This window comes from Nothoprocta perdicaria, unplaced genomic scaffold (assembly GCF_003342845.1).
Source record: "Nothoprocta perdicaria isolate Ctin4 unplaced genomic scaffold, notPer1 scaffold_191, whole genome shotgun sequence".
Classification (NCBI taxonomy): Eukaryota; Metazoa; Chordata; class Aves; order Tinamiformes; family Tinamidae; genus Nothoprocta; species Nothoprocta perdicaria.
In genome coordinates, this window is record NW_020455105.1 from 213,328 (window position 1) to 238,976 (window position 25,649).

At 36.0% G+C, this 25,649-nt stretch overlaps 1 protein-coding gene across 1 annotated transcript; it reads left to right on the plus strand.

The window, feature by feature from the left end:
- The first annotated feature begins 136 nt into the window (after window positions 1-136).
- Window positions 137-24,088, plus strand: EFCAB7 (EF-hand calcium binding domain 7). The gene is made up of 14 exons (XM_026037149.1): window positions 137-192; window positions 1,809-1,996; window positions 5,783-5,994; window positions 6,830-6,916; window positions 7,614-7,809; window positions 8,044-8,168; window positions 11,777-11,918; window positions 14,312-14,421; window positions 15,422-15,579; window positions 15,773-15,906; window positions 18,034-18,182; window positions 19,934-20,143; window positions 21,534-21,641; window positions 22,596-24,088. The coding sequence occupies exons 2-14, from the start codon at window positions 1,810-1,812 to the stop codon at window positions 22,668-22,670; spliced, it is 1,893 nt and encodes a 630-aa protein (XP_025892934.1). The 5' UTR covers window positions 137-192; window position 1,809; the 3' UTR covers window positions 22,671-24,088.
- The last annotated feature ends 1,561 nt before the right edge of the window (window positions 24,089-25,649 follow it).

A 25,649-nucleotide genomic window follows, 5' to 3' on the forward strand; every position in this document is an offset into this window, starting at 1 on the left:
CCGAGCGCCGCGGCGGCGGTAGCGGTAGCGGTAGCGGTAGCGGCGGGGCTGGCGTCCCTGCGGCCTGCGGCTCGGGCGGCTGCTGCGCGGGCCCCGCTGTCCCCGCACTCGGCGTTGCGCGAGGCCGGGGAGCCGGGCCCGTCTCCCTTCGCCGCCGCAGGAAGGTTCGTGCGGAGCCAGCGCGGGCCCGAGGTGAGGTTCGCTACTAAGTGAGCTGGGGAGTCCCCAGAGCGGCGGCTTGATCCCTTTTGGAAGTGGAGGGGAGAGTTGGGAGGAGGAAAATAAAAGTCTTTTTAATGTCTCTTGTACTGTTGGACTGTAAATCCAGCCCAAGATTCCTGCATTAGCTAGASAGTGAGATGATAAAATTTTGTGTGTTGAGAGAGCTTCCTCATGGCAGGTGAGTGAAGCTTGAGGATTTGGGACTTAAACTTGTAAATAGCAGGAAACTTTCCAAATGATGTGCTGTTTACTATGGCTGGAGGTGAGTCCCAGCCTTGAACCTGTGACAGGAAAGGCAATCTTGTCAGGGAGAGCACCACTGAATTCCCACTTGGAAGGTGATTTTTGTGTGTTGAAACCACAGGAAATAGAGCTGGGAGTAGCAGTTAGGCCGTGTTTTCCTCATGCTTCAGCCAAGGCTGGATTGCTCCCCACTGTCTGTTTTGTCTAAAGCTTCATTTGTCCAGTCAAGATTTTTAAAATGACCCAAGCCAGGGGGCTGCGAGTAGGGCTATTACTAAGCTATCGCTCACTGGTTGTCTGTTCAATGTAATAGCAGCAATTCTTGGCAGAAGTGTAGCCAGCATAAGAAATGTCTTCGTAATGGGAAGTCTAAGGAGTGTAAACGAGAGTTCACATTTTATAAACTAGTTACTGGAAAATTAACATTTATTCTTCTTTTCCTCCTTGACTTTAACCCATTCTCATTTTGTGAGTGTAACGCTGGTGCTTAATTATAGTGACACTCGTTTGCAGGAACCAGACTGTATCGCAGTGTCCCTATGGGGTCCTTCTAATGCCAGTGTAATATTAAAGTGTCAGGCAGGCGGTCTGTGTATTATAAATAGGGTACTTCATCCATGATAAGCGATTATTATCTTTCTTTCCCAAGTGTAAAAGACCTATATAACTCAAGAAGGTGCGAGTGATTTAGGCCTCCCGAGTAGGAATCCAATGAGTCCTGAAGGGGACCCTATGATGTCGTTGTCTTGTTGCTGAACTTGAGATATTTAATTTGCTGTACTGGAATATATTTTGTGAAGTCAACATTGGGTAAAATAATATGAGGGGCTGTTAGACCAACAGTACCACACGATTTAGTGTCCCTCTGTGGTGGCCCTCTAAAAACCTTAATCACCTTTGGTAAAAGCAGAAAGCTACTGTTGAAGTTTACTGGTCGTTTGTGAGCAAACAGCGTTAGTTACTGCACTGAATCATTTCAATAATTTAGAAAAAATACATTTTTTTTATTCTTTCTTTTAAAGTTTTCCTTGTAGTGTCCTTGTGCCTTAAGGTCCTAAGTTTTGCAAAGGTTGACTTTAAACTTCTTAGTTCTATTAATCTGACTTAAATCTTAAAAGTAACATTGTGTTTAACTTCACAATTAGAGTTCAAGTTATTTTCTTGTGTGGGACTTGTGGTAATTAAACACAAAAGAAGGTAAGTATCCTTATCCCAGATTAAGGGAATGGGAAGAATGCAACCTAGAGGTTAAGGTAGGTTTATGCTTCGGAGAACAATGCAGAGAGACATTAGTAACCAGGCAGAAGAGTAACAAATTCTAAATGTGTTTGTATTCTTCACAGAATGGCCAGTGGTCTTGGGAATAATGTGTCCTCGTCTGTACAGAAAGCCACACAATCGGAAAATTCTCGAGTAAAGAAGTCCCAGCATTCAGAAGAAGAAATCTTTTATATGAATTGCAGAGCAGCTTATCTAACTGTTTTTAAAAGCAGTTTAGAAAATATTAAATCAAAAGAACAACTCTGTTTAGGTAATGAGTAGGTTTTTTTTTTCTCTTAACTATTGTATGTGATGATTACAGTAGGTAATTAAACAGCAGTCAGCAATTCAATAGTGAGAATATCCTAATGTGCACGACTCTAGCTGTTTTAAGGACTTGAGTAGTTTTAGGTTTGGTTTAGGCATTCAGGCGTTGTTAGCTGTATATGTTTGCATCTCATACCCATTTAAAAATATATGACACACTGATTTTTCAGGTTATAGAAAGTACCATTCCTCCAGATTTTTCATTTTCCTTACATTCCTTATCTTTGTTATTAGGTGCTGGATGGTTCATGGAATTGGGAATAGTGTACAGGGCTTTTCGTCTCTAAATCACTAGTCTGAATGGGCAAAAGTCAATACTAGCTGACAGCTTACAGGGACCTAAGTGAGTTGTTTAACAACACCAAGTTTGGTGGTAGCATTGTTGCTTACTTGAGGTGGGCTTAAGTACTGCTTTTTGGCTGTGACATTTCTGCAATAAATTTTTCTCCTGTCTCTGACAAATGATTTAGTGAGTTGGTCTCAGGCAGTTTATAGTGGACAAGTGCCCCTGCTTAGCAAATCACCATGGTAACTGGCATCACTTGATATGGAGGTTTGCAGACTTGGAAGGAGGTTTTTATTGGAGACCTGGGTATGGTCGTTTACCTCCTCTAAAGATTGTCTCACAGAGCAGTGCTTAGCCGCTTTATCTGAGAAATGTGTGAAAGTATTGCCTTTTCTATACTGAGTTTGTATGATAAAATGGACACTTTCAGACATTTGTGTTTCATAAGACTTATTTAAATTGTCACTGAATTAAGCTGTTCTCCTAGATGGAGATCAAAAGTTTCCATTTTTTACTCAGTATTATATTTGCATATAAGAGATATCGTTGTCAGTAGTATGACAGAAGAAAAATTACTGAATGCTTCAGTTCTGGTAAATAAATGCTTTAGTGTATACAAAACCTTTAGAAGCTGTGGAACTTAGAAAAAAATGTTTTGAAAAAATATTAAATGTCAAAGTTCCTTGCATGGGAATTATTAAGGAAAATTATAAAACAGTTTACCTGAAAAAAAAAAAAGGTATCTAGAGCTGTATACTGGAGAATAATTTATTTATTGTTTTAATTAGTCACATATTTTACTAACTGTGTAAGTTTCATTTGTGAAATAGATTTCACTATCCCAACTAAAATTTCTCAAGCAAATGTAACATCAGCTTTGCTAACTCTTCGAGTTGTAAGAATTGTATAATTTATCTTAACATATATATATGCACGTTTTTTCCTTTATGACCTTTTATGAAAAAGATTATTCATAGTTGAACACAATATTATGAGATTTTATTAGGTTACCCATGAGGTGTCTTTCAATATAATTTTTTACCTGGAGTTTTGTGATTATGTGAAAGTTCTAGCTTGCTATATTGGAAAATAAAAAATGTTTCCAGCTCATATGGTCGACAAAGAAAGCCTAAGAATATAATCATTCAGTTAGACAAAAAGAATCTAAATGCATCATTTAAAAAAAATGTGATTTTTATTTTGATCCTAGAGTTTCACAGTCCAGCTCACAATTCACTTAAAAGTAGTGATGTTACACATTGCTTTCTAAAGTGRTATCTGGCATTCCTGTTAGATTATCTTTATGTATTACGGAATTGCAGATTAATCATTAGTTATTTGATTAATTAGTTGTTTTCAAAAAAACAAGCAACAACTAAAACCAAAAATATGCCACCAAATCGTTTAGTTAGTTCACAGTTATAATAGACACATTTTTTTTCTATGAATATGAGAACAAATAGTTTTTACTAATTGCTGCATTGTTCATGCCTAAAAGACTTGAGAGCACTGTACTGAAAGACTCAGCCATAAAAAGCTGAATATACTTTTCGGATGCACTGAGGTTTGTAGCTTCCTTCCTCATTCCAGGGACATGGAATCCTATGCTTTAGCAAGCAYACTCTTTCAACTTGGGACTTGGTGTTATCCAGGCTTTCTGGAGTATAATAAAAATGTCTTTATAACATCCTAGTGATAGTTTTGGATAATCTGGATTTTAAAATAGGAGTGGTGTGAACAAATGGCATCTCTTTTATATATGCTTCATCTTTCATCTCTATCCACATGCCGCTTTGGTGCACAGCAAGTGTTTGAGCATTTTCGTTTCAAGGTCAACTTAAAAAGGGCCACTAGTGGCTCAGGCTACCAGTGTTTTCAGAGATGTGTGTGAACTTATTTCTTTTAAACTTGCAAACATTAAGAGTAAAACAAGATTTATGTTGCAACTTAAATACGTGCTGACACAGTATGGAATGGTGTCCGTGTTGAAGCATGTTTGGTTACATTATGGCTGGCTAATAAGCCGAATTGTGCAATACTCCCTTAGATTGACCCTGTGATATTTTACCTTAGAGCAGGAATTGCGCTAACTCACAGAAATTTTTATTTCTTTTCTTGTAATGTTATTTAAAGTATTTAGCAGAGTAAGTATAAATAAAATGCAGTCTAACTGAACTTTCAAAAATACAAGCTCAGGAGATGTGTTGTATAGCAAGAGCTGTTCTCCCAAGGTATATAAAATTATAGAAATGCTGTATTTGAAAGAAATTCTGATAGGTGTAAGAAAATACTTTGTTATATCAACATTCCAGGAAACTTTGCTATCCAGATAACCAAACACATGGAGTAACTACCTTTCCTTGGCTGACCTTGACACAGAAATCCTTGAACAATTGCTGTGTGCCCAGGTGTCACATGGAGGAAGATGTAGGCTTTGCTCTGTTCTCCCAACTGAGCTTGCAGAGGTGATAGGGCAGAAATCTTTATTTAGTCCTTGGCGTTTCATCTGAGATTAGCAACAAAGGTGTCTGCTTTTGTGTGTTTGTTTTTATGGTGACACAGTTGCCTGTTGAGGATTGTAATGGTACCACGACCTCATTTCACAGATGCTACTGAACTGCTCTCAGCTGGTATAGATTTGGCCATTGGTCAGCTGGCTAAAAATCAAACCGCCAACCTAGGCAAAGATGAAGAATTTCTGTAATTTCCCTAAAATGCTCGATTATCAGGAAGGATTTATGGGCATCTCCTCGGACTGTTTCTGATAGGCTATTTGAATATAATTTCAATTTAACACCAAACCTTTTCCACACTGACAAAGCAATAGGTTCTTGATATTAAGCCTGACACACACTTGCTACTTGAGGAGGAAATTCTGTGTTTCAAGTCAGTAGATATTTTATCTAATTAATGATGTAATCCTACTGACTTTATTTAGGGGAAATAGTACCAGAGAGTTTAGTAGGACAACAAAAAAGTAAGGGAATGCTGTAGATCTGCAGACCAAAGCTAATAAGCAAAATTATAGTCAGCTGCAGCACTGTCTGTGATATTTTTTATTAAGTCACAGACTACTTTCTGATTTCTTCCTTTTCTATAGGAGAAGAAAGTGGGCATCATTTTCAGCACCACACCATTTATCATCTCTGCTGGATCGTAGTTTGGGAGGGTGGTCTAGAATGGTGGGTGCTGCCTGTTTGATAAGTATTTTCAAATAAATACTCTGGCGAGCGACTCTACCCCTCAGACTGCTCTGACCTCTTAGTTGAAGTGGATTATATCCCCCTTGAGCAAAGCTGTTTTTCTARGCTGCTTTTCCCTTAGATTGACGTGTTTTTAAAAGAAATGTTTGAATTTATGAAGTGATTAAAGGATGTTTTGAGAAAATTCATTATTGATACTGACAGCTTAAATTTGTAGTTAATATTGTGTTTTATTGTTCAGTACTTCAACAGGCTGGAAGAAATCCATCTCAGAAAACACTTAATAAATACTGGACTTCACAAACAACTACATTGAATTTTGATGATTTTTGCACTATCTTAAAAAAAGAAAAAGCARCTACAAAAAATGAACTGCTCAGAGCATTTGGAAAAATAGATAAAGGTAGTTCTGGATATATTTTACATGATGAACTTTATAAAATTCTTACAACAGTAAGTATCAATAAAAACCTCCTGATCAAAAGGGTCAATAGCTGATTAATGATTTTTTTTTTCAGTTTTATGTCTTGAGTTATAGACTGTAGACTATGAATGCAGTAATGTTGCATTAAGTCAGCTCATCACTTTATAGAGACTGAAATGAAGAACTCATTAGACATGCCTGCATTAGCAACTGGTGCTGTGCAAGGAGGGAAGGACCAGGATTTGATTTGTTGCAGACCATTATGAACCCAAGACCATATGTCCACATCACGTTTGCCAGCAATAAAGCTTTTGGTCCTAGGTATACACCATGAATCCACAGCTGAAAGATGATGTGAGGCAGATTGYAGTCACATATTGCCTTGTCATTGCTAGCAGCCATGTGGATGTGCATAGAGGAAATTGCTGCAGAACCTCGCACTCTCTTCCTGAGACACGTTCTTTGTGTGCAGGTAGGGCATTCAAGATGCTGGTTTTGGTGTGTGGCTTCAACGTGGATTACAACAAGAGGGAAACAGCTTTCATTTCAAACAGCTTTCACTTCACAGCCGTAATTCCAAGCATCAATACAAGACAAATTCACACCTGAGAATAACCCTTACAAAAAACTAAATTGCTAATTTAGATGGATCCACTGCAGGCATTATAGGATAGTTCGAGTAAGTGAAACAAAATATTATGAAGTATTGATGAAGGCATCCATATTAGGTTTAAGATACAGAAAAATTACATAAACTTCTGCAGTTCTTCTATTTGCTATTGAGAAGTGTTGTGCATTGTCAGGTGACTCTAAATAGTGAATGCAGTTCTTGATTAAGAGCTAAAACTGAGTTGTTTATTGCAGAGAGGTGAAAAAATGACTGTGGATGAAGTGAGTGCCATTACTAAACTGGCTGATTTTAACAGCAATGGCAAGCTTGACTATAATAAGGTATGAAAACAGTGATATTATCTATTCTTAGTGTTACTTAGCGTCAGTGTTACTGACGCTATCAAGTGCAACAGATAATACCAGCATTTGTGTTTGTTTGTGTGTTTGGTTTTTGATCTATGTAATGGTGCGTATTAGGCAGAGTCAGTGTGAAGCCTGTTAACCATGTATGAAGGCAGGAGTTGAAGCAATGACAGGATAAAGATGAGAATTGACAACAGACTTAGCTAATCTGTGAGGACTGTGATGTCTGTAATTTCCTGTGTGGGGGAAATTCTTTTACATGTTGAGCATCTAATTTTCAAGATGCAATCTCTTTTCAGTTTTGTGTTAAGGTAACAGCATCTCTAAGCAATGACTAAGTTTTAGACTGTAAAAAGCCCACAAAGCTTTATGCCGTAAGTATGGTGTTACTGGGAAAGAAAAAAAAAAAAAAAAACCTAAAACACATACAAAACAGGTTGCAGGTGTCTAGAAAGAAGTATAAATCTCTTGCACTGAAAGTTGCCGTTGAATCATGGCTCCCTTTTACTGTCATTTAAGAATGGTGACTCTTATTCATGAAAATGGAAGTAATACTGTGCTTTAAGAGAAAAAGAATTCCATCTGTTCTATCCTCTACTTAAAATTATGTTTTAATCCTTAAAACTGTGAGGAAGAATGTTTTGCTTACCAGATTGCTTTTTATTGTCTAAAGTTTTGTGACTTATACATAACAACCAGTGAGCAATGCTGCAAGACTGCACTGGAGAAACTGGAAGTTGACAGTCGATTGAGACGTCAGCAGTTTGGAAGTCAAGTGGAAACCTCCTCTGAAGCGATCACATTGCCAGTATCTAAACCATCACCAAGAGTCTCAAGGAAAACTGATCAGAAACTTACACCAGTGAAAGGTATGAWTAAGGGGACTGGAACATCTCTCTCATGAGAAAAGACTGAGAGAGCTGGGAAGTAAAAATGTTAGGCTAGTCAATAATTAAATAATTACAGGGGAAGACAACCTATCTCACTGAAGTTTTTATCATCCCAGTTTTTTCTCTGTGTGCATGTAAATGTAAGGCTTTACAAGAAATAGCGCTAGAAACAAGATGAAATTATCTGATCATAACTAAATATCTGTGTTTTAGGGGATAGCAGAAGTTCTTCAAGACCTTCATCAGCTCAAACTTGCAAAGCATCCGTTTCTACCACTATCAGCATGTGTGCCAGTCGTAACAGAAGCACAAAGCTAATTGAGCCAAGCACAGTAAAGGTACTATGTAAGACAGTCCTACTGAATTATGCTGTTTTCCCATACCCAGGTATATTATTGCATTTTAAAGAAGAAATCATTTTTCTCTGATTTTTACCTTATGCTTTATTAATATTTTGTCAAGGGCAAGTATACACTACAGAGACATTTCTTGGTACATATTATTATTAACATTTTTCTATACTGTTATTTTTGCTGACATTTAGTTAATGAAAATAATTTTTCAGGTGGGAAGATTTAATAGATTTTTTTAATAAATGAAACTACTGTTGGATAAGACGTCTAATGACTTTTTGAGAAATTTAAAATTGAATAATTTATAAGATTGGTGAGAACTTTAAATGCTTAAGTAGCTGAAAGATTGTGTATCATAAACCTTTATATGAAAGGTAATTGGAAATAAATAACAGACTCCAAGCATATTCAGTTTGTTGGGCATTAATTAGTAAATATATGCTGTAACCTGAAAATATTGATTTTTATTTAGACTAATATGTTCTCTCGGTGTTTTGGTTTAAATAAATCACTCATTCAATATAAATTCCTGTGGGAGAAAGACAACAAAGTCACTTTGCTAAGTCAATATTTGTAGAGTGTTAATATTGATCTTTTTCCTTTGTTTTTACTTTCTTGACTCAACCTTTACTAGTTTTCTTTCAACAGAAAATAATAGCTATAGAAATATAAAACATTAACTGGAAACTGCTAGGATACATTAAAAATGTGCACCTTGAGACCTCTGTGTAAAAGGGAAAAAATGGTTATGACCACATAGTGTAACTGCTGTTGGAAAACTGAACTGATTGTTCTCATGAGTTACATTTTTGTTTCAAATAACAACTCTCTATTTGTTATTGAACTCTGAAGTCCTTTATATCTTCAGCATTGCTGTACAGTGACATTTGCTCTATATTAAAATTTTAAAACATAATCTCAAAGGATTTTTTTGCAGTCTGTTTAGGTATCTGGACCTCTATGCAATTTAACCTGCAATTTCACCTTGTTCAAACATGAAATGTAGTGTATAAAACCATTCTGCAGTTTCCCAGTGTTGGATCTGTCTTTCCTTTTACAAGCAAGTAAAGAGCTGATAGCAACTGCAGATATTGATTGCTGTTGATTAGCATCATACAAAAAAATTAAATCTGTCAATAAATGTAAGTAGAACTGCTATATTTTTTCAACCCTATCTATTAAGGGCACAATCAAAATTAAAGGCCCAAACGCCATCAAAATCAATCAACAGATACACAGTGGTTTATTTAGGCTGTGGATCAGGATCCAACAACATAGGAATTCTTTTCATTAATCTTATATTCAGAAAAAATGATCTCCACTGCTTCTTGGGGATAAGAAAATATTACCATCATGAATTTGAACTGATGCYGAAGTTGCAGTTCTGATGGAAAAATATATTTGAACTCAAAACACTATGAGCATCTAAATTTAAAACCAGAATATTCATAAGTACGAGACAGGTCTCCTATTTGTTCTCTCTCTCTCTYTTTTTTTTTTTTAATTAATTTATTTTTTTCCAATGAAGTTGTACGACATGTTTGAAGTCTTGGAAATAAATTAGTAGACAAAACATAGACAATTCTGTAAATGTTAGATGTGCAGAAACAACCTGTGGATAGTTCCCATAATGATTTTTTAGTAGCATTAGAATACTGGATTTAGGCAGCAAGTAGCACTGGGAACAGCAGCTACCCTCTACCCTTTCTTCAGAATTAACATTTCTAATAAGAATATTTCCCATTATGTTAGCTGTTATTTGACAAATGTATGACTTTTTATTTCACATGCTTTTTTATGCATTCAAGTAACATAGTACATTCAAAACAGAAAATCTTCTTTTGACTTCCAAATTGTATACCTTTTATATTGTGACAGTGATAATTCAGAGAGTATAGCACCACCTTATGCTCCCTGCAAGAATAACAACTTAGTATGTGATTCCTAAAGCACTGTTCAACTTCTGCTTTTTGTTGGTCACAACTTAACACAGACTTTGTTCCTTGAGATGTTTTCGCTTCTTATTTGGCTTGTTTTATGTCCTTATGTTAAGTACATCTATCACTTACATGAATGCAAAAGTGCAGGATAATTTTTGCCTTTCATCTAGAATAACACTAAAAAGCAGAAGATGAGCAAATAGGACAAAACTGCACTCCGTGGACCGTGTAAATCAGGATGACGCACTAAGCTRTCGAATCTATTGGAGAACTGAGGCTACAATAATTGTTGCTGTTCATTTGACATTTTGTACAGGACAGAGTGCTCTTTCCATAGTAATAAAGTACACCTTTAGGTTAGTGACTGCAAAATACCATCAACTGGAGGAGAATGCAGTGTAGTGAAAACCAATCCTTTGAATGATGTGGGATGAATTGTAGCACTGCTTGAAGACTTGAAATGAAGACTGCTTGGCCTTAGGATGAGTTAGTGGTCATCTTCCTTGCTGGGAGTTACATGCAGCCCCTCTTCCTCTTCACAAGCTCATCTCAAATCTGTGCTAATTTACAGGTTACACTGGACCCTAAGCAAAGGTACAGGCTCCCGAGCAGAGATCTCTGCTAAGATTAATCTGAATTTTTTTCAGGAGCAGCATCTCCTTAGGAAAGTGATTAATGGATGGTAAATGTGGAAGTAAATGGGAGTAAATAATGGATTTAATCCAGGGAAGCAAATTCAAMAATATTTTACTCTCCTCAAGGCATATTTTTGTAAGGACTTTGTTTCTCTTTTTGCCAAATAAAGTTTTAAATAGAAAATTGGGAGGAAAAATAAACAACCATGCAGCTGTATTAATATCTTTGCAAACTCACGGATTTTCTTGGAACCTTGTTATACACAAATAGTGTGATTTACTCTTTCTGTCCTTCATGTGGCTTTGACAGAAGCTGAGAAGTATCACTTTCTTAAAACAAGGATTCACACCAGCATTTGCCAAATTCTGGATGACCTTGAGTAATGACTGTGAATTATACTCGTGTCACATTCTTCTCACACTAGTAACACAATGCTGTTAGAMCCCAGGGCAGAAAAGTGTAGAGACCCCATTGAGCTTTATGGATATGCTTGAATGTTTTAYTCAAGTAAAAGCTTTTTGGAACTAGATGTTAAAAATACCATGCTAAGCAGTTAGCTAATTTGACATGCATTTTTGTTTGTAATTTGCATGAGCAAGTAAATCCTTATTGTTTGAGCTAATCGGTTATTTTCTTAGCTTTATTGGTGTGATGGGACTAATACAGCACCAATTCCGRTATTTTGGTGCTAAATCACATAGTTCTGAGAATTTCCAGGTTCAGCTTCATTCATTGCAATTCAAATTTTGTTTCAGTTATGAGCATTAAGGTAATCTRCATGTTTCCAAGCATTTTCATACATGAAGCGATAATACTAACTGGTCTGCAAAAATTGACTAAAAAGAGGACTATTTTAGAGAATTCCTAAAAAGATAAGATTGATGCAGCATTTTAAGATGTATTTTATGCAGTATTCATCTAGATGTAGTTTAGATCACCAGATTAATACATACTAGAGAAAAATCTTTGATGCTGATGAAATGTCAAGACAATTTCTAATATTTGCTTGATTTCCAGGAATGGCACTGTGCACAATCCAAAGGATGTTTCTACTTAGAAGATGATGGTGAAATCATTAGCCACAAATACAGGTTGCACGTACCTCAGAGGTCTGCTGTATGTATTACCATCAAGCCTTTAAACCTTTGTCAGGTAGAAGGTAAGCATATTTGGTTTCGTTTGGAGAATTTTCTTCTTTAGAAAGCACCTTTTTTTCCTCCTACTGGTAAATTTCACATACACACGCGCACACACACACACGTGTATGTGCACATGTATGCATATGTATGTGCACATACATGCACATGTGAACACACACAGAAAAAAGAAAGTCAAAAGAAAAGTGCTATGAAACTAACTACATATTGACCATACCTCCCGCCACACGAATGGAAAAGCAGAAAACTTCCTTTCSTTAAGTTATCAAAACTGTTATTTGTCACAATAGCTGGGTAAGAAAAAAATAGCTAGATATTATAGGATTTATCTTAGTTGACAGAGTCCTATTAAAGATATAATTTACTTGTCAAACTGCCTTCTCTGCTTACCCTACTTGTTCTCACTGCCTGAGCAGTGCAAAACAGTTAAGCCCGTTATCTGTCTTTTCAAAGTCAGTCAATCTCTTAGATTCTTGGTGCTGCAGTGTGTGTTCCAAACTCAAATTGTTATTTATGTGATCATTTTCATTGAGTGTTTTAAGATTGTGGAGATAATACTTTTGATTGTAGATTTGCTAAGGGTTTCTTATCCAAAATAAAAATGTTCACACTACTTGCAGTATCTCTCTTTAAGGTGTTGATGTATTTTATGGGAATTGACAATACAAAAATTTGTGAGTACTGCCTGAGAGATCTTGTACTCTGCACACCAAGTGCTTTTGTATATACTTAATATGGGTCATGTTTTTACTGGCAGTGGAGTATCTTGACCCTTCACTTATGAATCTTGTCTGAGGATTTTCTACCTTCATTTGCCCATTTTAATTCTTCTGACGTTTTTATCCTTATGCATCTAATCCCTAACAATAGATGCATTAATCTCTAGCATTAGATGCACCTGAGATTAGTAAACTTTTGCCTTTTGTGACACAGATGATTCTGACTGAAGTTGAGAATAAAATCTTTGCTGCAGATTATTGACAGAAAGTCGGTGTTTTCCACCTGATTAAATGAGAAAGTGGCCAAGGGGACTTCTAATGGGAAGGAAAAATGGTCTGAGACTGTTAAATTTCAGTAACAGAATATCCCAGTACTCCTCCAGTAGCTTTCCTTTCCTCCCTTTTCTTTCTCCTCTTTTTTTTTTTTCTCTTCTCTTAAGCTGTGCCTTAGGATACTTCTGGAGCAGTTTAGTCCGGATATTTCTTCTGACTAAAAATTCTTACTTAAACATTGTTCTTATGTKCAACATTACAGTGCAGGAAATGAAAATATCTTTACATTTRTTTATTTATGTATTTATTTAAAGAAGTAGGCATAATAGAAAAAAAATCTTAACAGTGAGGGTGACAGAGCCCTGGCACAGGCTGCCCAGAGAGGTTGTGGAGTCTACTTCTCTGGAGATCTTTAAAACCYGCTTGGATGCAGCCCTGTGCCCCGTGCTCTGGGTGACCCTGCATGTGCAGGAGGGTTGGACTAGATGACCTCTGGAGGTCCCTTCCAAACTTAAGCATTCTATGATTCTATGAATACTGGTATGTAAAGCAAGAATTTATCTATCAGTAGAGCAATTACCCTTTTATGAAAGTTCAAAAATTTTCAAAAAATTTTAACAAAGGCATATACAATTTGTATGGTCTGTAGCCACTCTTTAGTGTCTTTGATTCACATGGAATTTATACCTGAAGAAAAACTAAGTTCTACAGTTCATTGATAGTTTTGCTGTAAACTGATCAACTGGAAGACCACTAAATAGCTCATTGATTGTTTGCCTTCAAGGACAGAGCAGCTACAAGAGATCAGAGATTCGAATGATATCTATGCAAAGAATTTAAGACCAGGCCACCATTTCAGTCCAGCTTAAGACAAATAGAAAACAACTGGTGATGTCACATAGCAGCATCTTGTTATTTATTTATTTTAAATGATCGAAACTTATCTTTTAGAGATTTGGATCTTGAGTATTTCTTGCTTCTTGAACATAATCTAGTTTTCCACTCAAAATGAATTTAACAATATTTTATAGTATATTTTTGSTAGTATCTTTGATTGCAAATATCTAGGCATCCAATTATAAAGAAAAGTAATAAATACAATAGAAAACAATGAAAATAGCTTCACTGGTTTTCAAAGGACTTAATATTTGAACTGCCAGTAGTATTTGTTATCTGTAAGACAGCCACAATATGTGGAATAATTTCGTTGATGGGTCTAACTAGGAAAGACATCCTAGTAACATATAAACGTTGCATTTGTCCCTTCTTGCATTAACAGGGACAAATGTTCTAATTATAATAGAAAGATGTCCTTTGGCATTCAAAGAAAATCAATTTATGCAATTATTAAATATGTGTGTTGCAATTATTAAATATGTGTGTTTCTTTTAATGTATTTTTAGGAAGATCTTGTCAGTGGTTATCAGTGGATACAGTTTTGTATGTTCTGAAGGAAAATGAAAACCAAGATAATTTACAGCTCGTGAGCTTTACCGAACAACAAAATAAAGAGGTTAGGTATTTTCATTTTATTTCTATAATTAGTCAATTTTTATATGTAAGTGTATGTGTTAGTGCTGTATGGGTAATTTTCCATGTATTTGAAAGAAATTCAAGCTGGAGCGTTTCAGAGTAGAAAGAAGGAGCATCTGAGTTGTGTATATTCCCCTCCAAAACTAGCAGAACTTCTGCAAAGTCAGAAGATTTTAACACTGCGTTTGTTACGCCCTTYGGATGTGGTGAATTGCAAGCCATGTATATGGAAGCTCAATTGGGTCCCTGTAAAGCCTATAGTCTGAAGTGATWCAAATATTGCTAAGTTACTGATTAGCAGTATACTCTAATAGCTTCCCCTCTAGAATTTTGGTGGAAGTTCATCTGTATTCCAGTATTCTAAAAATTCCAAGGCAATTTTCTTTCTCTGCGCTTTATATATATTTTTAAACTTCATTGTGTATTGAATATTTTTATACTATTGCCAAAATAAGGGAAGAGAAGTTTCAGCATTATTTCCTCCTTCCAAGCTGCAGGGAACTCAGCTTCTTTCTGAAACCCTAAGTCACTTGTGAATTTTTACATAAAAATTTTCTGTTGTAAATTGAACTAAGTTTCTAAATTGGGGAGGGAATGAAGAACTCGRTGGGCTTTCTTACTCAGACTGAATTTGGTTTTTCAGTTAAATAAAAAGATTAAATAGATTAAGATAGTTACAAATGTGAAAAATGGTAGTAGTGTTATTGGACAGTTCCAATAATTAATGTTCTTCCCTCATCTCTGCTCCTAAATATATTTGTAATTGGTTTTGCAAGTAGGAGAATCACTAGGAGATTTGCAATAGGAGATTTTGTGTCTTTAAAATGGCATTATGCAGCATCTTACTGTAGACCCGTTTTCTTTAGGGAAATATCTAACGTTACTTGTATTTTCAAGGAATTCCTCACTTTTGTATGACTACTGTTATTGAAARAAGACATAATTTGAACAATAACTTCTCTGTCTTCTTTTAAGAGTAGATGTTTGGATGGAAAGGGGAGCTTGGATCAGGAGTTTATTGGCTGTTCCCATTCACAACAGGCTGTAGACTCAAGAAAGTAAAAACTCAAATTACTGGAGAGGCAAAACTRGTGTATAGAGGCGAGGATGGAGAACTGGCGCTTACCAAAGAGTTGCGGTGAGTCATGTTCCCAAGCAGAGATGGTAACTCTTAAAAAAGTATGTGCTCTGAGTAACATTGCCCGGAGCGATGTGTTTCTAAACTAGCTTTTGTACAGAATGCTAATACACTGAATAATTATCAATGGTACTGCGAGACAATAGAAGAAATAGACTTATTTAGAAATTGATTTCCTTTTTTCGTCTTTTAGAGCGGCTTTATTGGAAGTATTTGAAACCATTGATTTGGATGGGAATGGCCTTCTGAGTTTAGAAGAATACAATTTCTTTGAACTGAGGACTAGTGGAGAGAAATGTGATGAGGAAGCCTGGGCTGTATGTAAGGGTAAGGGGTTTTTTTTGTTGTTAATGTTGTTTTGTTTGTTTTTTTCTCTGCTTGATCCAGCTGACTAGGACTATAAAATGAATTGCAAGTATTTTTTATAGCACTATACAATGTATGCAGCATAGAAACACTGAGTATATCGTAGACTATACCAAGAACTTGTCATTACCGTCCTCTTTTCCATGTTCTGTGTTTGTGTTTTATCCTTTTCCAATCCCTTCTTTTTTCTTTTGCTTCCTTCTGGTTTGCATGCCACTGATCTTCTGTTGCAAAAGTTCTTATTGTTAATTGCAAAGTTTTAAAAATTTTGTAGGAGAAAGACACAACTGTAGCTTTCTAATCATGGATCGTATAGTGAATTCAATTCTAACAGTTTTTCATGAAATCTTTTTTTTTTCTGCAGATTCAGATGAAACTGCTTTCATATTTCACAGGGTATTGAGAGGGACCAGTGTGTCTATGAAACTTTAAAACAAGCGCACCTAGGGCTCCTTAAAATTGCCTAGATTAGATCTTAGAAAGTATTAGACTATAGAAAGTATATTGCAACCATATTTCTCCAGATTTAAGCATTTTCTTTTCATTAGAAATCTACCTTTTGAAGGTTCATATCCAGTGCATCAGTTTACCCAAATTGCCCTTTATGAAGCTATGAGGTTCKGAGACTTCTGTGAGTGAGATCAGGAAGCTGTGACAGATAGGARCCTTTCAGCTGTACTTTTTCAGTCTGCAGGTATGTGTCTCTCATACACCACCAGACATCCTGCCCGTCTGCAGGAGCAGTGTTGGGCCCCAAACATCAATTTTGGAGAAAGAAAAGAATTCCGTGGCTTTGCTTTAACCCTGCAAAGGCCTTGAATACACGTAGTTGTCTCATAACGCCACCACAAGTAGCCTTATGTGCTACTTGTGGAGAGAATACAATGCATGGAAGCTGTGGTTTCCAAGCATTGGCAGTTTAGCTGGAGTCAGTGGTTAGAATGGAAATTTGGAAGCCCTTGTATGAAAACTAGCTGTTTCTATATTAAACATCTTTTCTGCAGCCCATGTCTGAAGTGTCAATACGGCATATCATCATAGATCAGCCTGTGTTATCTGTTAACTGTAATTCTTTCATAGGCTATGATACATTGCTTAATTGAGGCCAAAATACTTGAAAATTTTTAAGTCTTGTCAAATATTTCTCCCCGGAACACTGTAAGACACTGTAAGACACTGGAGATTTTGCTGAATAATGGAAAAATTATACAAGAAGTACTTTCCTGTAAATCAGTTTCTCTTCTCTTTTTTCATCCTTTTACATGCTGTTCTACACTTTATATATAATCTATGTATGACTGTGCTCTAGTGACAATAAGAGTAGGAAGGGTGTGTGTGTGTGTGTATGTGTGAAGTGTGCAAGAGAGGAAAGAAAAGAATATGGTTAATCTATTGCCAGGTCATTAATCAGTCAAAGGGTTGAGATAAATATCATAAATCTGGACATGAGAGTTCAAGCCATTTATAATAGCATAGTACCATTAGATAGATTTATTAAATTGGTAATCTCTTTTTAATAATATATAGTAAAGATTTAGCATTGTTATGAAGATGAGAAAACCATTTTTAAAAATCTCTGACACAGGAACATTTCAATTATGTTTTTGCTGACATTGATGTGCTCCATCTGCCATATTCTATCAAGAGAAAGGTGTTAAGATTATTGGCACTTTATTTCTTTTTAGGAACTAAGTAAATCATTTCTGTATAAAAGATCCAAGCACTAAGGGTGCTGTCCCCCACCAGACTTTCATTTCTTCTTCCTAATGTTCCCCATTTCCTAGATCTCAACTACAGCAGATACTACTAGTGGAAATAAAAAAGAACAACAACAAAAAAACAACTTTGCCCACTTTTTGGTGTTGCTGGGGAGAAGCAATCTCTGATCATTCTCTAAAATCCACAGGAAAGAGCATGTCGATTCTCAAGGTCACTCTTTACCACTTGGAGTTTGGAGAGGTTGAGGCTGGAAGGTGGCCCCATCTCATAAACCTCATTGCCATAAAAGGAGTTTGGCTTAGGGTGGATAAAGGGGGTTTGCAAAGAGAATAGATGCTTAAGTGCTATTTTACATTTCTTTTTAAACAGAGAATTTTGACATGAAGAAGAATGAACTAACAAGACAGGGATTTATGGATCTGAATCTCATGGAAGCCAATGACCGTGAAGGGGATCCTRCTGACCTTTGGGTCACTTTATTGTCCCTTGGCTACAATAAAGCATTAGAAATGATAGAGGTATGAAAGCTGTATAGCAAAAATAACTGCTTCACATATAGCTTGCTGCCCCTGTTTAATTGCAGCATTGTTTCTGTCTTTCATAAATTGATTTCTGTGGGCCAATGACCCAGTTCAAATACTGCTAATACATATGACTGTCAGGCCTGACATTTCATTTCTTAGGCTAACAGTATTATTTTTCAGAGAGAGAATTTGACTTTTGCCTTATAAAGAAAGCCAATATTTTGCGGGGTTGTAAATATTAGGTTGTAAATATTAGGTTAGATTAGAATCTTAGGTTAACTGCAGGTATGTGCGTTGTAGATGAGAGGTGATAAGAAGTAGTGATGGTAAACTGTGACCTGTCGGCAAACCTGCAAAATGCAGAACATGCTCTGTCCAAGTTTGTTTAAAAAAATTGTTTTTGTGACCCATGCCACAAAGGAAACTCATGATCATGGGTATGACAAATATCACATAATGCAAAGAAAGTTCATCATTTTCAGACGTGGCTATTTCTGTAACTGTTGATCCTCATGAACATTTTCAAGATCAAATTTTAATGAGTGAATTTTAGGTTTCAAAGTGTTTATTCTGTAGGTAACAGAGGTTATTTCTCTGATGCTTCTGTGTGTGTACAGTATTCCTTTTTACAGAAATAGTATCAGTGTTGGTGGTAGTGGTTCTCATGGCATTGGTTTGAAGAATCCAATCACAGAATTTCCAAAGGATATTTTTAAGAGAGAGAGAAAAAAAAAAAAAGTAAAATTAATAAAAACTCTTTTTTAGATTAAAAATTCTATTTGTTAAATATGCAGAAAAAATATTTAAATTTATTTCCAAGAACAACTGATTTATTGATGTTATTTATCAGTCTGATTTTATTATTTTATTCTTTAACTAAAGCAATTTGGGACCATGTAGTTGTGTCATCACCATATTAAAAGATATGTGTCCACAACAAATATATACAGACCCCAATATCCTTGGTAAGTCGAGGGGCAGACTTCAGCTGCCCTCAGGGAAAATCTCGATTATGGCAAACAATTCCTTAATGAAAAGTGCTTTCCATTTCCGACGAGTATGGTTAGCTGAGCAGCTATAGAACTRGCTTTCTCCATTTCAGACGTAAGAGGGAGCTATCCTCTAAGAAAGAAGGTTTTGGTGAGGTTTTTATTACATCCTGTACAAATCGCTTACAGGTATTTTCTGCCTTATAGCAGCTTTGGTTTATGGCTATAGTCTTTGTTTCCAAAGACAAATACAGCTTCTTTATGTGCTTTCATCATTAATCTAAAATTCATATCTTCTTAACTTATGAATATAACAACTTTTTAATTCCTGGATTTCAAAGATTCAGACTTGATGTCTGAATGTAAGACTGTAGGTGTCTTAAATCTTTGTGAAGAGGCACAATTAGCAGGAAYTTGGCAAGTGAAGGAGACAGGTTTATATCAGATGCTGAAATACATTCATATTTCACCCTAATTCCTGTACATTTTCTCATCCAAGAGAGGTTTTCTTATGTTAGAGTGGAATGCATATAACTGCACATCAAGCATCCTGTGACTGATTTGTCTTGATCTGTGATTTGTTTTTTAAAATAGCCACAGCTCTCAGTTTTTGAATATTTAATATTCAGTGACATACACTTGGATAATTCTCTTCCAAAGCATCTATCAGAATATTTAGGACCTGGGGATAAAAACCCGCGTAGAAGAACCAGGAAAAAAAGCAGTGATAACAAAGTTTTGTTTTCTCTGTTGCAGGCATGCCCCTTTGTCATTGATATCTATGCAGAAAAATGCAAACCCAGGATTAAAGCCATATTCCTAGAGGCAGGTGGCTGGCAACTCAACAGAGCCATTTGCAAGTCTGTTGTCAATAAAGGAGAGGCCAAAGTAATGGATGGTTGTGAAAATGTAATTGTTTATACCTACAAAACGGACACACGAATCACTTGTGTTATTGAAAATAAGGTATTAGATCATATTTCTCAAACATATTTCATGTTAATATTTGTAATTGTTATGCTCTTCTTCTTTCACTTTTGAGCATTATGTACCAAGTTTCTTTATCTAGATTATTTAGAAAAAAAAAAATCACAATTCATTGAAAATAAAAACCATAGACTTCAAAAGAGACTGGATCAGTTTTCTTGGAAGAGTTTATTATAAGGAAGCAGAAATTTTTAATAGCATGTAGAAGTTAAATGTTTGTTTGCCTTTATCAAAATGGTGAAAAATTGGAATATAATAATTATAAACATAATATATTTGTAAGAACATAACTACTAAAACAGGAAATAAAATTAGAGAAAGATAAAAAATATTTTACTATACAGTATTTTCAGTGTTTATAGGAAAGTTAAAAAACACTGTGTGCACAGACTGTGTTTTAGATGGGTAATACGTTAAACTGCTAGTCTTACAGGTCTACATAATTATTAATCCAAGATAATGAATGCAAATCCAAGCAAAGTTGGTTAATTAGACACCATTGAAGATTTTAAACCTTTTTGCCTAATCCTAATGAACRTTCTGTTCATTCTCAGTTTCATTTATGTAGGAACACTAAATGAATACAGCTCCGTAAGATGCTAAACTGAAGATGTTGAAACCTTACAGGCGCACTACAAGAAGTGTATTTTTAAATGAACAAACATGCAAAATGGGTGGATTGGTGAACTAATATTAGGTCTGAATGCCGAGGCCCCTTGGAACCATAGCTTTAGATCTGCACTTCGCCCTTTAGGGGAGATGCATTAGAGTTATTTATATGTTTGGGTATATGTCAGAGAAGGAGACGGGCTCTGTACAGACAACTGGGTGCTATCTGATTAAAATCCCTGACCACTGCCATTGATACTACTTCAGCTTCGTAAATAGCTCTGCCCTCTAGTGAGGCAAATAGTTGCCCTTTCCTGAAAATTCTATCAGAATTTTTAGGCTGGTGATCTTTTTGTATGGTAAATGTCTAATAAAAAGGCAAGTTTATGCATCTCTCTTCCTCTAAGCTTCCAATGGTGCATCTAGCTTGCTGCAAGCACAAGAAGAAGCATCAGTTCTTGTGCAGAAGACTTCAATGGAAATAACTTTCTTGGTTAATTCTGTAATAAATCTAAGGAAATGCACTAGTTGCAGAGAGGTTCTAGTCTGTTCTTGTGCATATATTTAGTCAGTAGGTAGGTAAAGGTGTCTGTCCCTCCCAGGTGAGGGTGAGAGCTGGGAGATTGTAAGACTGTACATAGAGCCTCCAGTTTTTCAGAAAATAAGTAGAACCGAGTACTGTATGCCTGTTTGTGCCCAAAAGAAACAGTTTAGGAGCCATTAAGACTAATGGGCTCCCCATGTTTTTTTTCACCTGCAGTCTGAAAACAAAGTGATTATTCATGTCAATAATGAGCACAGTAAAAACTGTTTAAGTAATAGAGGACTCACTGTTTTTGCTATTGAAGTGGCACCAAAATCCATGATGGTAAGATATTTATTTTGTAAGTAATCTGAAATCTAAGCAAAAAAAAAAAAAAAAAAAAGTGACATTTTTACACTTCTCTTTTACAAGTCTTTTATCATAATAAATGAGAATGTGGAAAGTGGAGAAGTCTATCTTCGTCACCTGTACAGTTAAGACATACATCTTGATGTACTGAAATATTTTCTTTTCTAAATTTTCTTTAAATTAAGTTTTAACCTGATGAACAGATGGCTGTGAGGAACAGACCAAGTATGTGCTAGTCATGAACAAGAATATGTATGTTGAACTGCTTATGCAAAGTGTGGTTCACAGAGAGCAATTTTTTTGAAACCTGAGTTAGGGAGCAAGTTTAGCCGTGAGGCAGTTTAATATCCAGATCCCCATTGTAGAGTTGGACAGGTTTTAGTGAGAGCTCTAAATGAGGTTCTATGGTTAAAAAATGCATTGAAATTGTCTTACAAATGCAGATGATATGCTTCATTTATGAAGAAAATTCATTTTTTATTATTCTAAAACTAAGATCTCTGCCTTAAAAAAAACCAAATACATACAAAGTATTTTGAACTTCATAGGTTTCAAAACTACTGCCCTGAGGTGGATTCACTCAGATTCACTGTGAACAGATACAGTCCTGTGAGACTGGCAGGACTGGGTCCTATTCTAATATTGCTGCCAATACTTTAGATAACTAAAGTCAAATGCCATAAAGTGTTTTGTTAATTTTAATTTCTTCTTCATTCASTATGAATTGTAAGCTCAGGGTCTCTTACAGATTTTTTTGCTATAACACAGTTAAATTTAATACTAAGTATTGAATGCTAGTTGTCATCATAGATGCTGAATGTTCATTTTTATTTTACTGCTAAAAGTACTGACATAATTAATTTTACCTAAATAGTACTTAAAGTAACATCCAATAAACTATTTCGCTAACATTTTCTCTCTTTTATTCAGGTTTCTCAACATGTGATGCCGCTGAATGAACAGGAAGAATGGTTTTATAATTGTGTGCATTCCCTCTTACGTTAAATGCTCAAGTTAGAAAGCTGTATTTTGGTAGCCTTCAAACGAAACCAGCATTTCTTTTTCTCAAAACATGGCACAAAATGATATTTCACTCCAAGAGTTTTATTTGTTAAAGCTAGGAAATCACCTATCTACTTATTTATTTCTGATATCACAATTCTGCTAATAGCTTGTAGGAAACTGCAAGTTCAGCTATCTTAACAGCTTAAGAGAATTAAAAATGTCAAAGCTTTCACTTACCAACAGCTACCAACAGCTAGGGAAAATTTATTTCCCTTTAGCCTATCGAAGAAATCATGAAAACATAAACCTGCAAAAAGATGTGGGAGGACTAATTCCCTGGATGCATGACAAACAAATGTATACATGTACTTGTTTCATATGAGATGAATCACATTTTGAATATCTTCCAAATAAGCCTTCAACYTCCATTCTCCTGCAGAGCTTTAGCTGGTCAGGTATTTGCACGTGAAGTTCTGCAGATGATGGTGTCTCCACTCTCCTGGCAGTTCTCCTTCCTACTTAACCTTGAAGCTGACTGGAGAGCAAGTTGCATCTCCTGGAATGTCCTAGCTCTGTTTTAGACCTGTCATTAACTGAAGTAGTGCATATGCAATTTTAGCTGTTTTATTTTTTTTTCATTTATATAAGGCTTTTGTCAAAACTTTTTTTATTTTTTTCCACAGTGTAAAGACTTATCCCCTAAACTCTGTTACTGCCACAGGAGTTCCCACTGCTTTCCTTCCCAATATGTCCCAAAATTTGCAACCAACATTACTTTTAATTTATCAGATATCCAGTTATCTTTCTTTAGTGCTTTCTCTTCTCAGCAGTCTGACCAGCACTTAGTGTTGTGTTGCTTCCTATTTTCCACCCTTCAGGGGAAATAGTTGTGATTTTCCCAACATACTTCTCTCGTTCCGCCTCATCCTCTTCTGGGTCAGCTTTCATTATCTGTTTCACATTATTGCCTTCATTATATCTTCTTTTTTTCTTTTTCTTTTATTTTTCTACCATGTGGCATTCAATCAAATACTTCTTTGACATCTGAGCCTTAACCTTTTGGGTTGTGTTTCTGTAATCAAGATGATAGAAGTTTGAAGGACTAGTCCTTGCTTTCCTGCATGTTTTGACATGCCAACAGTTAACATTGTCATCACAGAGAAAAATCATAATCACTGGAAATTTTTAATGACTATTGTCTGTATGACTTTAAAATGTTAAGAGTTTAAAATTTTAAGACTTTATGTATTTGGGGTGAGAGAGGCGGGTGTTCTGGACTTGCTGAGTGTCCATGGAGAAAATTCTATGTTGTAAATATGGCTGAATATGTCATTAAAAAGGAAAACTGCAGTACTTGGGTAAAAGCTAAATTATTGCTGCCAAAAGGCAGGGACACCARTTACTTCACTCTCTTAGTATTTGTTTCTAGAGTAATGCTCATGGAATTATTGAAAACATCCCTGTCTTCTGAGTAGGAGTAAAACTGATCTTGAAGCAAGCTCTGGAAAAATAAATTTATTTGTCTTATATTATTACATTATAAAATGTCTTTTCATCACTATAATCAGAAATTGAACTTGTCTTACACTAAACTGGTTTGACTTCATGATATGTATTTAAATCTGTAAAAATTAGACTACAAGTATTTAAAAATTAACACTGAGAATAAATTTGTTTTCTCAAATGGATCTGATGGATTACTAGCTTAGYATTTCTGTGGTTCTGACCTGGGGAATATAGAGAGGCAAGTTCTTGATTTTATTGCTTAGTAAGGATTTTTTTCTGAATGCACTTAAAAAAAAAGATTATAGATGCTCGTTTTGCATTGTTCTGAACAATTAACCACTATTTTAAAAGCCTTTGTGTAAGATAAAGTCTGGGCTTTCAAGTGTGATAGGGAAATAACAGTGTTGGGGGAAGATGAAAGCTTTTGGGGGGTACTCTTGACTATTAACCGAAATAAACTGTTTCCAGAGCAGCTGCAATAAGGGAGTTGAAGCCCACCCAGCACAAACTGCAATAGAAACGAAGAAGAGATTGGAGTACTCAACCTGTTACGTTTTTCCCGTTCCTCTAAATGTCTCTTACCATAAAAAATGATGACCCTGGTCAGCGGATGCTTAAAAAGCGCCTGCGTTTAAAATAGACAGCGAGGGTAGCACGTAGTCTTGACAAGCTATATTTATCTGCCAGCAGCCCCCCTGGCCTCCACTGTTACAGAGCTGTAACCCAATACTGGGCAAGTAAATGTCACCTAGAAAATGAGAGCGTGGCCAGAGGCCGGCAGTGATTTACAGTGCAGGAACCCAAGCCCAGGTGGCTCCACCTGGTGACCTGCTGCTTTTTCCCTAGCCAGGGCAGCAGATAATACTGATTTGGGGGATTTTTGCTGTCTTTTTTTTTTTTTTTTTTTCCACAGAATTTTCTAAATAAAAAAAGATGAAACTGTGTATTAGCCAAGTCCACAAGTATTTGGTAATTTCTAGCTGAAAAGTTAACGCATTTGCAAACCACAGCGTAACCAGGAAACACTGCCTCGGGGCGACATTCCTGCTGGGAGGCTGTATCCCGGTTTCCTGGTTTCATCTCTAAGAAAGAGCTGGGAAATAAGAAGACATGTCCAGGAGCATATAGGGATTGAACACTCCATTATTTCTACTTCCTTTTGGTTACAAAATCCGCCTTGGGAGACATGTCAGGGTATTTTTTAAGGAAAAGAAAGGTTAAAACAGAGAGCAGACCTTAGCTGTGAACCATGRCCTCGGAAAAGGCTCCATTTCGCTGCCCTTGAGTGCTCAAGGAGGCTCCTGGTCCTGCCATCCATTCCTGAGGCCTAACCTAAGGCCCCACCCGTGTGAGGGCCTTAACARAACCCCTTCAGAAATAAACAWGTAAAAATAAATAAATAAACCTGAGATTCAGAGCTGTGCAATGCCAAAAGCAGCAGTGACTCAGACCAACTACTGCCATTACAGCCCT